At 37.1% G+C, this 16,368-nt stretch overlaps 1 protein-coding gene across 2 annotated transcripts in view; it reads left to right on the top strand.

Moving 5' to 3' along the window:
* DMXL2 (Dmx like 2) overlaps nt 1–8,362 on the top strand; it is a 156,256-nt gene extending 147,894 nt beyond the window's left edge. For both annotated transcript variants that reach the window (XM_069098053.1, XM_069098052.1), the window contains 4 exons: nt 1,864–1,955; nt 2,577–2,629; nt 4,756–4,973; nt 6,901–8,362. In XM_069098053.1, coding sequence (XP_068954154.1) covers nt 1,864–1,955; nt 2,577–2,629; nt 4,756–4,973; nt 6,901–7,110 — 573 coding nt within the window. In that variant the 3' untranslated portion in view covers nt 7,111–8,362. The remainder of the gene's footprint in view (nt 1–1,863; nt 1,956–2,576; nt 2,630–4,755; nt 4,974–6,900) is intronic.
* The last annotated feature ends 8,006 nt before the right edge of the window (nt 8,363–16,368 follow it).

Here is a 16,368-nt window from a genome sequence, read left to right as displayed (position 1 = left end):
CCATTATGTTTCCTGAACCTTTAACGTAGATATTCCCCAAAGGTTTGTTTTTGGTGCTCTTTTCTCTACAGATACATTCTCTCTCTTGCCATTGGTTACTCCCGTGGCTTTAAATATCACCTTTTGCAGGTGACAAACTCCCATTTTCTTTCTCTAGTCTTTTGACTTGATTGTTTTTCTCTGTGGTATCACCATTTACCCTGTGTCCCATTTTTGAAACCTTAGAATTATTTAATCCTTTCCCTCTTTCACATTTCATACCCAGTTACATGTTTGTTGATTCAATCTCTATAACATGTCTCAGCATGAGTCCTTTTTTCCCTCCATTCTATTCTCATTACCCATTACAGCCTCTCATTGCCACTGTCATGGAAATATAGCAATAGTCTCCTAATAGGTCTATCTAACTTCATTGTCTCCTTTCTAGTTCATCCTTCATTCTGCTTTGAGTTTCATCTTTTTTTTTTTAACACATAGATCTAGTTATGTCATTTCTCCATTAAAAAATCTTTAGCCCCTGTTAGCTTTCAAATTAAATTTTAAACTCTCTCTCTCTCTCTCATTCTCTATCTCCTCTCCCTCCCTTTCCCTTCCCTCCTATATCTGTATCTCTCTCATCCAAATCAAATGCTGTTTACTTCATGAAACTTTCCCTGATGCCATTTCCTTCCCCATTGAATTTCATATCGTATTCCTTTTTAAAAAACTTTTAATGCCTTATTTTCATTTCTCTTTATGTCTTATCTCCTTTCCAGATCAGTAGACTTAATGAAGTTTTAGACTATGCCTTATGTCAGTGCCTAGCACAAATTCTGTAAGACAAATGTTTGTTGAATGAGTGAATTCCATTAGTTAAAATGATCAAAAAATGGAACAGGTTGCCTTGTAAGGTACTGAATTCTCTGTCAGGATAAGTATTCAAAGACTGTTTAATCATTCATTCATTCATTTGTTCATTTATTAATTCATTTATTTATTTAATTTTGCCTTTTGGAGGGCAATTGGGGTTAAGTAACTTGCCCAAGGTTACATGGCTAGTTTTTTTGTGTGGGTGTTAAGTGTCTGAGGCCGGAACCGAACTCGGGTCCTCCTGACCATGGGGCCGGCGCTTTACTCACTGCACCATCTAGCCACCCCAAAGACTGTTTAATCATATGTCAAAGATATTACAGATACTGAATAGGTGATCGTCTCTAAGTGACTTGCAAGATCCCTTATGAACGCTAAGATTGAAGGATTCTTTAAGGATTTTAGGCCCTTCCAGGCATAAAGCAATCATAAAAATGACTAAATAGGCCATGTCCATCCTTGAGGACTAGACTAGACATAGATAGAATATGTCTTTGATTAGTCAGCAGGAATGAAGGAACCTGTGATAGCTTGAGAGAAAATACATTTGAGAAACTAATTCACAAGCAACTGGCATTACCACCCAGAATCTTACCAAAATAATAATAAATGGCCAAACCAGTCTAACCATAGGATTAATTAATGCTTTGCAGCCTGTGAAGACATTTATAACTTAAGACAAGCATGGTTTCATGTAAGCATGCAAAAAGAGAGAAAGAATGTACTGGTCACTGTTTCTGTGGTATGTGACACTGGACTGGAGTAATCCCCTAGCATGCCCTAGATTTTTGCATGTTTATGAATCCCTTTTAGTTACCATTTTATTGCACATTTCTCAAATACTGCGAGATGTCTTTATGACACTTCCTCCTTTCTGTAATATAAAAAAATGTTGTAGCTATTATGCTTGATGTGTCACTAGTAGAATTGTATACATATTCTGTTTTAAAGAATTTTGATATTTAGTGCTATTTTAGATCTGTAGCTAAAACAGATCATACTTGTTTCCTGCAGAGTTGGCAGTGCCACAGTAAAACCACAAGTGACTTTGCATTTATTACCTCTTCAAGTCTGGTTGCCACATCTGGACAGTCCAATGACAGCAGGTATGTTGGTCAGTCATCCCAGATCCTCCTTCCTCACCTCCCTCCCATCCCATAAACACAGTAGGATGTTAGTAGAGTTTAGTAGAAAGCAGTTCTTGTCAGAAAGTAGTCATAGTAACAGTTGTCTTCATATCTTAGTGGCTCTTGGGAGGGTTAGCCTTGGAGTCAGGAAGACTTGGGCTCAAGTCTTGCCTTTGACACATACAGGCTGTATGAAAGTGGACAAGTTACATACCTTTTGGTCCCATGGACAACTTTCTGAGACTAAAAGTTACAGACGAGTTGATAGTCTGCTTCAGTGAAGCGCTTTCCCTCTGCTAGAGTAATTATCAGCAACAAAAAAAGAAAGACTTGTCTTACAATAACAGTATAGCTGCCTTTGGGGAAATGTCTTTTTTTTCCTTGTAAGAAAAAAATGATCTATCACCAAGTTTTTCAGATTTTGTTTGCTGTTGTTAATACTACAGTTGTTGTGATACTTAGAGTGACCTACATTCTATATATAGATGTAATACAATTCAGTCATTCACATGTTTCATCGGAAACTTCTACAAACAAGAGGACACTTTTAAGACAGTATTTGCCTATGATGATGCTTATGTTTTTGTTTGTTTTTGTAAGAAATGTATGCCTCTGGGATACACTGATATCACCTGCAAACAGTCTTATTCATGGTAAGTGAACTTAAGTGAAAGTCAACTTTAAGACTTAAACTTTAATGATATACTGAAAAGTATATCATTTTGAATTTCGATTTGAATTTTGATTAGGGAATCAAGTTGGGAAGTATGTTCATGGCTTGAAGGTAAAGAAATGTTTACACTGCATGACTGAAAAACTGAAACTAGTAGGGTCTTATTAAAATTAATGCCTTGTGGTACATAGGTATGGCCACAGAAAATCAGACTGCCTAAAATAAGGTATTCTAGTTTTGTGCTCATCAAAAATACAGAAAAATAGACCTTTAATAGAGCTGAGAATTAGTATGGAGTAGTGCAAAGAGTAGTGGTCTTGTGGTCTGGAGACCTGATTTAAAATCCTATGTCAAACCTAGTGATACAAGCATAAGCAAGTAAACAGGCCTCAGTTTCTTTCCTTGTTAAAAAGAAAAAAGATAATAATACGTATATTGTGCCACAGCATTGTTGTGAGAAAAGTTTTTTTAAAAAAACTTAGTGCCATATAAATTGAATTATTATTATTAGGTATTTTTTAGTTGGTGGCATGAAGATTATATGTGGAGTGGTGTGAGCCTTTTTCTCTTTGGTGTCTTTTCCCCCATCTTTAAAACATCTGCTGCCTACAGATTTTTCTTCAGTTTGTACTTTGGGGTTTAAAATATCTTTTGCTTTTCCTAACATATTTCACTCCATGACTTCAACAGATAATACATGTAGTTTGCCACTATTTTATAATTTAAAAAAAATTTATAACTTTTTATTTTGTCATAAGCTTACTGTTAGAAGTGGCATCCAATTAAAATATTTGTGATAATCTCATGCTTATAATCTCATGTTTATCTTCTAATTTAATGTTGATTTTGATCTTTGCTTTATTAAATTGATGGTTTGTTAGCACAGATGACTGATTCAGAAATCAGATCAGTAATTTGTCATTTCCTGCTTATTGAGTTATATTTAATTTCATTTTTGTGATATTCCTTATTTTCCATTTCTATAGTCTTCCAACTCTCCTATTGGATAAAAGAAGTGTGAAGCTTCTGTATAGTCTTATAAACCTTCAACCTTTAATGTTTGTTTGTTTGTTTCTTAATTTTGAACCGTATTTTCCAGCATATTTTTGCTGTCTTCATGTATGTTTACCTTTACATTGAAATTACCAGCTATTTACGTGTACATTAACTTGGTTTGCAGACATTTATGCATCAGATTCAGTAATCTTGATGGTAGTCTTTTTGCTTACACTCCTTATGAGCATTGCAAGGAAAGAAGACCAGGTGTCCCATGAACTTAGGTTTCTTGTTGCCTTTGGATAAGTGATGGAAGCCAACTCTTCCAACTCTATTGTTTGACTCCCTAGTGAGAACCTTTCTTTTGTTGCAACTTCTATCTTATAGTTTCATTTATAATGAAAAATGACTTTTTCTCCTTTCCCTTACAAGTTGGTGTCTACCAAGGTGGGATGGATGATTTGTTTATATCCTAATTGGTTCTTACAGTCTCTCCCTTGCTCTTTCTGTAGATGGCAGGGAGATCAAATATTTCTGAAAAAGGCCAGGATCCATTGTTTGGAACTAATTGTTTTGAAATTGACAGAGAGTATATCTGAGGCAGTAGTTCAGAATCGAGAAGGCCTTTTTCTCTTTGGTGTCTTTTCCCCCATCTTTAAAACATCTGCTGCCTACAGATTTTTCTTCAGTTTGTACTTTGGGGTTTAAGATATCTTTTGCTTTTCCTAACATTTTATAGCATCCTACTTTTTCTTCTTTAATTTTTCTTGTTTTTTAAAAGAATAAAAATTTATTTTAAAAAAGATATGCTCAGGGGTGGCTGGGTGGCACAGTGAGTAGAGTGCTGGCCCTGGAGTCAGGAGGACCTGAGTTTAGATCCGGCCTCAGACACTTAACACACACAAACAAAAAACCTAGCCGTGTGACCTTGGGCAGGTTACTTAAATCCAATTGCCCTCCAAAAAGCAAGGGAAAAAAATATATGCTTTTGAATTGGAAAAAAGAGATTCAGTAGTTTCTGTGAAATGTGAATAATAGATATTAAGCTTCATCAGATTTTTCACAGTAGAAATGTTAGGGTCTGAAACATTTGTTTGCATTCTTCCTCAGGCTTCACCTGCCATGAGCATGGTGCCACAGTGCTTCAGTATGCACCGAAGCAGCAACTTTTAATCTCTGGAGGCAGGAAAGGATGGGTCTGTATATTTGACATTCGGCAGAGACAGATAATTCATACATTCCAGGCCCATGACTCGGCTGTTAAGGCTATGGCTCTGGATCCCTGTGAGGAATACTTCACTACAGGGTCAGCAGAGGGGAACATAAAGGTAATTCCATGTGTCAGGTTCGTTGTCCAAATCAAAGCAGATAATGCTTGGGAAGTGTTTTGTAAATCTTAAAGTGATAAATAATTTTGAACTATTATTAATAATTTAGAAAACACAAATCATTGGATTATGTTATCCTGGACATAATCTGGGGACAAATTTAATGTTTTCAAAATGTGGTAACTTTCTACAGAAAACACTAATTTGTGGCCATATGTTTAAAATGTTTAAGTTGCAAAATTAGTTTCTTTTAGGTTATTTGTGGTGATGTTGGCAAGTAGGCCTCTTAACTGTTTTCCACAGGTTAGTCATTTTAAGAAGATACTTGAATGTTTATTTGGTAGCAGTATGCCTACTTTCACCTGCTAAATGTGTTTGTAATTTCTAAATCGGTTTGTGAGTTAGTACAACATCCCAGTTATTTGTGGGCAGATTTTCCTAAAGAACTCTTTGAGTAGAGGTTGGGAAACAGAAGCCCAGGATCAGGAGTTGCCTGACTCATACCAGCTCGGCCTGCTGATGCTTGGAGACCCATGTTGGCCCTGAGCAGGAGCTATATATAAAGAGCCCTTCACTCACAAAGCCTTTTACCTCAGGACAAACTCAGTTTTTGCTGCTTGTGTCTTTGACTTGTTTTGTACCCTTCCTTCCCCATCTCTTTTCTGAGTCCCTGACCATTTGTTCTTCAGTTTTCTCAGGATTCCTTATCCCTTCCTTAGCTGACCTCTCTAAACTTTCTCTCTTTCCTCCTTGATTCTTGGAATACCCCTCACTTCCTTTCCTCTTGTTGTATCTCAGTGAATACAGCTATGGTTCCAGAGAGTTGTAGAGCAAGAGAAATTCCAGAGCAAGAGTCAGGGAAGTGGAGACCTACTGATCATTTGATCCTTTGATTTTAATTAGTCTTGGTGGGGTCCATCATCTATGCCCAGGACAGTTCACTGTACTAATCTTTAAGAATTGTACATGATTGTTCAGGATTTATAATCATCTAATAAATAACATACGGATTGTCATCCTTTAGTGGAAATATACCACTATATTTCTAGGTGCTGCTTTAATTGTTCCTGACTCTCTATTGATGAGCCTATGTTGTCATCTTAAGAAGCAGACAATAGTCAAAAGTTCTCCTTCATATACCCAGCCCACCCCCCAAACAAACATGTATCACTTTGTCATTTTTTTCCTTGCCTAAGACTGTGGCATTTGCCTTTAAGGGACAGAGAGAACTAGGCAACCTTTCTCCCAAGTAGTAGATGCTACTGACCTTGCCTTGGCCTCCAGGATCAGAGCATAAGAGCGACTCGGCCATATTTCTCCTCTCTCTACCACTGTTGCCTTAGCATAGAGAGTGGGAGACCAGTGAAGAGTAATGGCAGCTTGGTGGTTATTGGAAGTGGCCCTGTTCTTTTCAAACTTGGTCTCCTTCTCAAACTCCATGCTTATTCCTCCCTCATATGTAGCACCTGGCACATTGTAGGCTTATAAGAAATATGCATTGATTGATTGATTATGTTCTTTCTTCTGTATGAAAATTTTTTTTTGCTTATCTATATTTTACATTGTCAGAAGACATAGACTAAGGATAAATCAAGTGGGTGGATCTTTGAATTGAAAAAAATCAGTAATTTCTGTGTAATTTTAAATGTGAATGAAAGATCTGAAGCTTCATAAGATTGTGACTGAAGACTTTTGATGTTGCTAAGTACAGCTGTTTGGGAAAGAGGCATGTCAGTGTTACAGAGGCTGCACTGTGTGGGAATGTGGAAATTTAATTGGAGAAGTTGGGAAAGTGAGGAAGGGAACCTTGACTGGAACAACATTAACAATCTCTATTTTTTAAATTTCTTAATTAAATTTAATTCTTAATTCTTAACTTAAATGAAAGTTTCTTCAGCTAACTTTATTATACCCTCTTTTCAAATAGGTGTGGAGATTGACAGGTCATGGCTTAATTCATTCATTTAAAAATGAACATGCCAAACAGTCCATATTCAGAAATATTGGGGCTGGAGTCATGAAGATTGAAATAGTTCCGGGCAATCGACTCTTCTCCTGTGGGGCAGATGGCACCCTGAAGATGAGAGTTTTACCCAATGCTTTTAACATCCCCAATAGCATTTTTGACATTCTGTAACCTCAAGGATTTGGGCATTATTTTGATATATACCTTTCAATTTTTAAAACGCTGCAGTAGTATCCAGCAAGAGAACTAATTGTGCTTTCTGAGCTGTTTTTGACAAATTGAAAACAGTACAAAATACTGCAAATCTTTGTTCACATCGAATTTGATTAAAGCAGCTGATTTATTTTGAGCATTACCTGCCTCTCTATAGACAGGTAGGATGGCTGTGCATGCACTGTATTGTAATGACTTAATGTATTGAAAAATTATACCTAGTTTAGTGAAGGGTTAGCATTCTTTATGGCATTTAGCAACCTGATTCAGAAAGCAATAGATAGTAACAGGCCACAGTGGTGAAAAGCACTGTGATAAAATGAAATCCTAAAACACTGATTCTGATTCAGGTTTCTCTTCCAGTTCTTGCCACTGACTGAACGCATGCCTGCAGTTTTCTTATTTAATGAAGGATAGGAACTTGTTAATGAAGGTGTTAGGAGTTCCAGGTCACCAGACGAAAAACGGAGAGCATTTAAATATGGAACAGAGTAAATCCATGTACTGCAGAGAGAGACCCATCTGTTCTTTTCTGCTGAATTGTTTTTCCTGTTAGTGTTTCTGGGTTAGTACTGTAACCTGCACATAAACGCAAACTTAAATGCAACGTTTTCTTTCTGGTTCGTACATTGACATTTTATTGACTGCTAGATTTTCTATTTAAATACTTGACTTCACATTAGGAATGTAACATGTGAACATGGAATATTTGTAAGTGAACCAAAACTTGTTTTCTTAGTCCAGTTTAGTACTTTTTTCTTGTATCCAAGAAAAAAAGACACCACTTTTAAAGCTATATTAAAATCACACCAATGGAGCGTACAATGCCACACTTGAAATGAATGTTGAGCTTTCTTGTGGCCAGTTAACAAATAGTTGATGAGACTGGTGATATTATTTATTACCACCACATATTGTATAAACTATGCAGAGTTAAATATTATTGGCTTGTAATATATTTGCAAATGTTGTCATATTTTGATGTAATTCCTTGGTTATAACCAAAAAATGTTCTTGAGATATTGGAACTGGTGTCTGTGTATTTAAATGTTAACCAGCAAATTGTCTTATTACGTTAATGAGAATGTCAATGCTTGTTCAGTAATAGTAAAATATAATGGCATAGCAGCACCTTTCTTTGAAAGCGATGTGAAGTACAGACTGTGAAATACATATGTAAAAGAAAAATAAATGTTGTTTGTTAAAATTTCACCTTGGTAAATTCATTAAGACCAGTCTTAATACCCTTTTCCTACAGCTACTTTGAAAACCTGGGACAACTTTTCATTTTACTTGAGCCTTAAATGAATCTGAAGGCTGAGCTCATTAGTTTTCTTTATTATCTGCTGCTAGTAGGCTTAACAAGTAAAAGCTATGTGGATACTGTTTTCAGTGTCTGGCATCAGTGGGAGAACAGTTTCAAACATTTGTAAGAAAATGAGATTGCTTTATCTCCAAGTGACCATGGACCTTTGACCCAAAAGCAGTCACTGAAACCTACTTCTTGGGTTTAAAAGAAACTGATCTTAGTGGCTAATCCCATCTCTTTTTAATCCTTTGCTTAAAGCCTCTGAACCTGGGGGAAATTCGAACCCAATAGAACTAAAAAAAGCAAAAGAGGGAGACTGGGGATCTTCTTTCATATTAAGTTGAAAACAGAAACTACGAAGTGTTACAAATAGGTCTTGACAACTTCAAAGAAGAAGGTGTTTGTAACTTTAATACCACACTTTATTTTCAAAATCTCATCTTTTTCATTCTTAACATTTTTAGAAGAGAGAAATATTACCAACCCAGTTTATAGAAATAGAAGGGAGTGGTGGTCTGAATTACCAATCAGATTTTTAAAATGTGGCTATGGAATGATGTTTTTATTTTTAATATGGATCTATAATAACTCGGAAATTTCTACCAGTTCTAGCAAAGGAATGAAATCACATGATAGCTGAGCAAGGAAATCCTGAAAAAAGCTAGTCAGTCGTATCCTTTTTTTGAGCTTTTTCTGCCCTCTCCTTTACCCAAGGAATGTTCTGCCTCAGTTATGTCAAACTCAAGTAACAGCAGGTGCACTAAACTATAGGATCCCTGTGGGCTCATATTGATTTAGAAAGCCCCATGTTGACATTGTACATGTGAAGTCATACAAAACATTTCCATATTAGCCATGTTACAAAGAAAACAAAGTAAAAAAAAAAGTCTGCTTCAGGCTGCATGTGGAGTTTATTGGTTCTCTCTCTGGAGGTAGATAGCATTTTTCCATCATGAGTCCTTTGGAATTGTCTTGGATCTTTGTCTTTATAAGAGTACCTAAGTCTTCACAGTTTGGACCATCCTTATGATATTGTTGTTACTGTGCACAGTGTTCTAGTTCTGCTCGCTTCATTTTGTATCAGTTCACATATGACTTTTCTGGTTTTCCTGAAACCATTTTGCTTGTCATTTCTTATAGCACAATAGTATTCTTTTTCAGCCATTCCACAATTGTTAGGTATCCCCTCAATTTCTAATTCTTAACCACCACAAAAAGAACTGCATAAATATTTTTGTACAAATAGGTCCTTTTCCATTTTTTTTCCTCTTTGGAATACCTAGTGCTATTGTTGGGTCCAAATGGTATGCCCACTTTTATAGCCCTTTGGGTACAGTTCTAAATTGTTCTCCAGAATGGTTGGACAACACCAGCAGTGCATTGGTGTCCCAATTTTTTCACATTCCCTCCAGCATTTGTCATTTTCCGTTTTTGTTATTTTAGCCAAGCTGATACGTGTGAGGTGGTACCTCAGAGTTGTTTTAATTTACATTTCTCTAATCAAAAGTGATTTAGAGCATTTCATATGCCTGTATACATAGCTGTGATTTCTTTGTCTGAAAACTACCTGTTCATATCCTTTGACTGCTTATCAAGTGGAGAATGATTTGTATTTTACAAATTTGACTCAGTTCTCTATATATTTGAGAAATGAGGCTTTTATCAGAGATATTTGTTGCAAAAAAATTCCCCCCAGTTTCCTGCTTTCCTTTTAATTTTGGTTGAATTGTGCTTTTTAATTTTATATAATTAAAATCTATTTTACATTTTGTAATGGTCTCTATATTTTCTTTGATCCTAAATTCTTCCCTTATCCGTAGATCTTACAGATAAACTATTTCATGCTCTCCTAATTTGCTTATGGAATCACCTTTTATGTGTAGATCGTGTGCCCATTTTGACCTTTTATTGGTATATGGTGTGAGATGTTGGTCTATAACCCATTCCTACTGTACTGTTTTTTAGTTTTCCCGGCAGTTTTTGTCAGATAATGAGTTTTTGTTCCAAAAGTTTGGATCTTTGGGTTTATTATGTGCTAGATTACTATGGTCATTTATTACTGCATCTTGTGTGCCTGATCTATTTTACTTTTTCATTCTTTAGACTTTGTACAATTATTTCTTGATATCTTATGGAGCCATTAATTTCTACTTGCCCAATTCTAATTTTTAAAGAATTATTTTCTTCATTGAATTTTTGTATCTCATTTTCCATTTGACTAATTCTACTTCTTAAGAAATTCTTTCCTTTAGTGAATTTTTGTATCTCTTTTTCCATTCAGCCAATTCTATTTTCTTAAGGTGTTATTTTCTTCAGTATGTTTTGTGCCTCTTTTACCAAATTGTTAATTCTCCTCATAATTTCTCTCTTTGCTTTTTTTGTCTGTTTTTTTCCTTTATCACTGCTATTTGATTTTGAAATCCATTTTTTAGTTTTTCCAGGAATTTTTGTCAGGCTTGTGTCCAATTCATGGTTTTTCTGTTGTGCTTGTAGCTGTCTTGACTCCATTATCTACTTCTGAGTTTGTGTCTTGATCTTCTCTATGACCATAGTAGCTTTTTATGGGCAAGTTCTTTTTGTTGCTGTTTGTTCATTTTTTTTGACCCTATTTCTTGATTTTGAACTTTATGTTAACTTAAGTTGGTTTCTTCCTGGCTTGGGGGGTGCGGTTTGGCCACAGTGTCCGACTTCAGGTTTTTCCTGCACTGTTGTTTTTAGAGCCAGTTCTGGGGTTTTGGAAGTTTTTGATGCTCCCGAGGTGGTGTGATCTGGGGAGAGATGTGGTCACTGCTCTCTTGGTCTGCATTCTGGTCCTTATCCAGGAAAGGTCCCTGATCCCTTGGTATTGCTATTGATACTGTTTCTTAGGGCCACTCCTCCCTTAGGTCTGGAAGTGAAACTCCCCCTCAGGGTTTCCACTTCCTCTTGACCAAAATTGCTCTTCTACACCCTTGAACTGTGACCTAGAAGTGGAAATAGTAAATGGAATTGGCAAATAGCATCTGGTCCTGCGCCTAGTGCCAGCAGAGGGGATCCCTTATTGTCTCTGGCCTGAGAGCTCTCCAGACTACTGTAGTTTCTGTCTCCACCACCTTGTTCCTCCAGTGGTATCTCATCCACATGGGTTCTGAGTCAACCTCCTTTGCCCCTGCCCCTGTGTCACAGATCTCTCCAGCTTCCTTTGTTGCTTGAAAGAATGTCTCATTTCAATTTTGTGTTGCCTTTGCCACTCTAGAATTTAATTCGAGGTGTTTATTTAACATTGTTTGGAGGGGAACATTAGCAGAGCTCAGTTGAGTGCTTCTTTACCATCTTGGTTCTACCCATAGATCTCCATTCCCTTTATTTTACAGAAGAGGAAACTGAGGCCCATGGTTATGAGTCACCCAAGATCACATAGGCAGTAAGCATCATAGGTTGAATTTTAACCCTGCTCTGACTCTAGAGCTGGTAGTCTATACTATACCATGAATTGAGGTGCTTATTTATTTATTTTACTTCAGTTGAACCATAATCAACCTCAGAAGAGCTGCCATGTCATAGCTTGCTTGGGAAACAGCATAACTCAGGATTTCAATGAGATCCCCTGCCTCACAAGCGAAACTTAGGTTTGCTATAATTTCCCTTTTTGGACCCATCTTGTGGCCCTTTAAAATTGAGTCCTTTGGATTTGAGCCAGGATTTATCTAGCTTCCATTCTGTCCTCTATATGGAGAGTTTGGTATATTTTGTGATTTAATGTCATGCAATATTTATAGTTATGGTCTTTATTGTGATCGTGGGCGCTGTAAATATTGCATTGGTGCTACACTGGATCAGTAAGAAGTGTTCTTAATTTAGTGAAGAAGGGAAGTATATACCACCCCCATCCCTTTCCTCTTTTACCTTGAATCTTTTTAGTCAGTCAATTGAGAAGCATTCATTGAACACCTTCCCTGCCATGGACTCTACTTAGCCCAGGAGAAATACAAAGAAAGGAAAAAAAAAACTACCTACTCTCAAGGAGTTCCCAATCTAATGAGGGAGATGGCATGTCTCAGTGGGCTGTTAAAACGTTGTTTTATTTAGGTGGTTGCAGGGATGTGTTGGAAGCTTCAGTGTAATAATAAGTATAATTCAGTGTATACACCTGGGAAATGACAAATTGGTCAGAAAGTGATGGTTGTTGTTCAGTCATGTCCTCCCCTTTGTGAGTCCATTTGGGGTTTTCTTTTCCAGATACTGGAGTGGTTTGCCATTTCCTTCTCTAGCTTATTTTACAGATGAGGAAACTGAGGCAAACAAGGTTAAGTGTCTTGTCCAGGGTCACACAGCTAGTAAGTGTCTGAGGCCGGATTAGAACTCAGAAAGATGAGGCTTCCTGACTCCAGATTTGGCACTCAATCCACAGTGCCACCTAGCCACCCCTACAAAATGATGAAGAAAATGTTAAAAATGTAGACTAAAGGGGTGGCTAGGCGGCGCAGTGAATATTGGACCAGTCCTGGAGCCAGGAGGACCTGAGTTCAAATTTAGCCTTAGACACAACCCCAATTGCCCTATCTCCCCCCTCCAAAAAAAAAATTTTAGACTAAAAAGTATATTGTGGGCATTTTTACCCCGTAGAGAGCTGGTTGTTAAACATTACCAACCTAACCCAGGGTGGTTAGGATGTTTGTGTAGGAAGGATTACGAAGACTTAAAAGAATAATTATTGCTTCTTGCTGTGTCTCTGAAGACATGCACTATCAAATATTTTCTTAACATACTGTTAAATTATTGAGTCAGTAAATATTTATGTATTTCCAACCACGGGTACACTCTATGCTAAGTTGTGTAGGGAATCCAATTATGAGTAAGACATGATCACAAGTTTCTTAGAATGAAATAGATGAGTTTATCGGATCTTAATGTACAAGATTATTTGATCTTTACAATTTACTGTAACTGGATTGACAACTATTTTTAGGAGATCTGTAGAAACATGAAAATAATTACAGAATGATTCCTTGTAGAGGTAGTTGCTACAATAGGATGAGCCCTGTCAGACGCTTTATTTTTTTTTTTATTTGCTTTTTGGAGGGTGGAATCAGAGCAAATGGGATTAACTGACTTGCCCAAGGTCACATGGCTAGTTTTTTGTTAAGTTGAGGTCAGATTTGAACTCGGGTCCTCCTGATTCCAGGGCCCGTGCTGTATTCACTGCGCCACCTAGCCACCCCTATCAAACACTTTAAAAATAATAGAGGAGGCACCTATGTAATCAATTGATTTCTCTTATTATTGATAACATTGGTGAGCTAATTCTGTTGATGAAGCCACAGATTTTTAAATGGTACATTTTCAATATGGTCACTATTTAAGAACTTTCATTGATCGAACTGAATTTATGCCAAATAAATAATAAACAGGATTGCAAATTGCCTAAGATAAGCTGCTATAGGTAAGAACGGAGATTTAGAGTTCAGGATTCATCTCCTAAATCTCCCTGCCTGCTAATTACTACTAGTTACTTGGAGGAAGATTTCCTGATTTGACCAGAATTTCCTTTTTGCTATCTTCTCAGGTAAAGAGTTCCCATTTATGAGGTTGCAGCAAGTTGGAGGAGGTTGTGGTAAAAGGAGGTGTTACAGTTGAAGGAAGCTAGAAGTTAGGAGACCTGAGTTCTAGTTTGCCCCTTCCCAAGTCACTTGATTTAGACCTCAGTTTCCTTGTCTGTAAAATTAAATTGGACTAGTTTTTTTTTTTTCAGTTCTGTGATTCAGAGTTCATAGATAAGGAAGAAACATTAGGACGTGGTTACCTACACCAAGGAGACTCTAGGCAAACTGGTTTTTGGAAACCAATCCTGTCACTTGGATTTCACCCAGCTATTATTAAATTGTTCCTATCCTGGAGGAGGGTCATAGCAGATTGTTTTTTTCTCTGAAACGATGCCCAATATTCTTAAAATAAACAGTGGGATGAGTAATGTGGGAATGGTCAAACTTATCCAAAGGATTATTCATTACATCCATGTGCTTTCTTTGCCACTTTTTCTTTGATATTTTAAAATGTTACAAATATAAATGACATTAGTAAGGCTTGACTCTGGCTTAGTAAGGAGTTTGTCAGGTGGGATAGTGGGGAGACACATAGTCGATCATAGCACCTCTATGGGACCATTTTCTTTATTTTGTTTCTTCATCTTCAGTGCCTCTTTAAATGCCTTGGACAAGTGAAAAGACAGATTTTTTTTTTTTTTTTTGTGGTGAGGAGACCAGTTGTTTCAATTACCTCCATGATCCAATGAACTCTGCTACTTATTATCTATGTTACCTTGGGTGAGCCACACCCTCTCAGGCTCAGTTTCTTTATCTGTAAAATGAAATGGTTGGACTGTGTGACCCCTAAGGGTCTCTTCTAAGTCTAAGTCTTTGATTTTATCATCCCAATAAAATTGGTCAATTAGGTAACAATTGGCCAGATAGGATGGCCGTCTACACAGATTGATTGCCAACTTTCCCCTTCATTTTATACTGGGTAGATACCGCCCTCTATAGTGTGTATGTTCTTCTCCTTTGGGGCCATAGGAAACACACTTTATATAACACAGCTTCTTATGGACTCCCTTAGAACCATTATGGTGTAGTGGATAGGATGGGGAGTCAGAATGACTTGGGATCAAATCCCACCTCAGGCAATTCCCATTTGTGTGAACCTGGCAAGTCTTCATTTTTCTGGGCCTCAGCTGCCTCATGGACTGGATAGTCTTGAAGGTCCTTTTCAGCTCCAAATCCAGGATCTTATGAAGAACAATGAACTTACATTGTACCCAGAACACCGTGGAAGGAAATGAGTTTCCTTTTTCTGGAAGTTACGTTAAAAGGTCATATGGCAAAAGCAAGAAATACTTTTTTGAAAATAAGGCTGAGACCATCCATCAGCATTTTATTAAATAATTTGGTTAATGTTAACATGAAATACAGCCAAAACAGTCCATTCACCATTACTCATCTTGTTATGCACAATCCTTGGTCACAGATGGAAGTCTATGGCTTTGCATGATACACAGGAGTGAGACATCTGGCTGAGAAGTGAGGATCCCATCAATCACTTTTCACTTGGATATTCTGTCATCACAGAGATACGGCCAAAATAGACTTAGGGAAGTTAACTCGGAAAATGAGAGCAAAATGAACGCTGGCTCTTGGGAGGATTGGTGCGTCTCACTTGCAGCCTTAGTTGCTGGATTGCTGTCCTCCCCAGACATTTTTTATGAAGGTCAGAAGACTGCAGGTGGTCGCGGTACTTTCTTCATGAGCTGTGTGGGCCCAGAAACTCTTTGTAGCTGCAACCCCCTGGTACTCAGTGGATAAGTAGATAGCCAGAGACACCTTTCTTGAGTAGGAGGCTTTTTACGCGTAAAGAGAAACGGCTTTTGAAGATTGAACTTGATATAATTTTTAGGTGTTGAGGGGATGTTTTGTTTATTTTTAAATGTGACACTATCTGCTTTAGATTAATCCAGTACTGGCGAATTCTTTGGCTTGCTTCTACTGTTCCAAGGAACTCATAAATTTCAGATGTGTCTTAAAGCTAATCAGATCTCTAAGCCAAGGGTTTTTAAGGGGTGTGTGTCTGTGAACTTGTTTTTTTAAAAAATTTTTTTTAATAATTTCATTTCAACATAACTGGTTTCCTTTGTAATATTAGGTATTTTTAAAAAGCACTATTTTAAGAAGGGATCCACTGGACTTCCAAGGAGGTCCACAGAAAAGGTTGGAATGATGGAAATCATTTGAAACAATATTAAAGCTCTTCCTTGAATCTTCAAAATTAGACTGCTTATCTCTTTTTTTTCCTTAATAGGAAAACTAAGGATTTGTAGCCAGTGCAAGAAAACAAGAACATAATCACTCCCCCCCGCCTCCCCAGTGTATGAAAAC

This window comes from Petaurus breviceps, unplaced genomic scaffold (genome assembly GCF_028583685.1).
Source record: "Petaurus breviceps papuanus isolate PSGF00001 unplaced genomic scaffold, PetGlider_PUasm1.0 37, whole genome shotgun sequence".
Lineage (NCBI taxonomy): Eukaryota > Metazoa > Chordata > Mammalia > Diprotodontia > Petauridae > Petaurus > Petaurus breviceps.
Note: the sequence above shows the minus strand (reverse complement) of the source record. Positions and strands in the feature narration are given on the sequence as shown.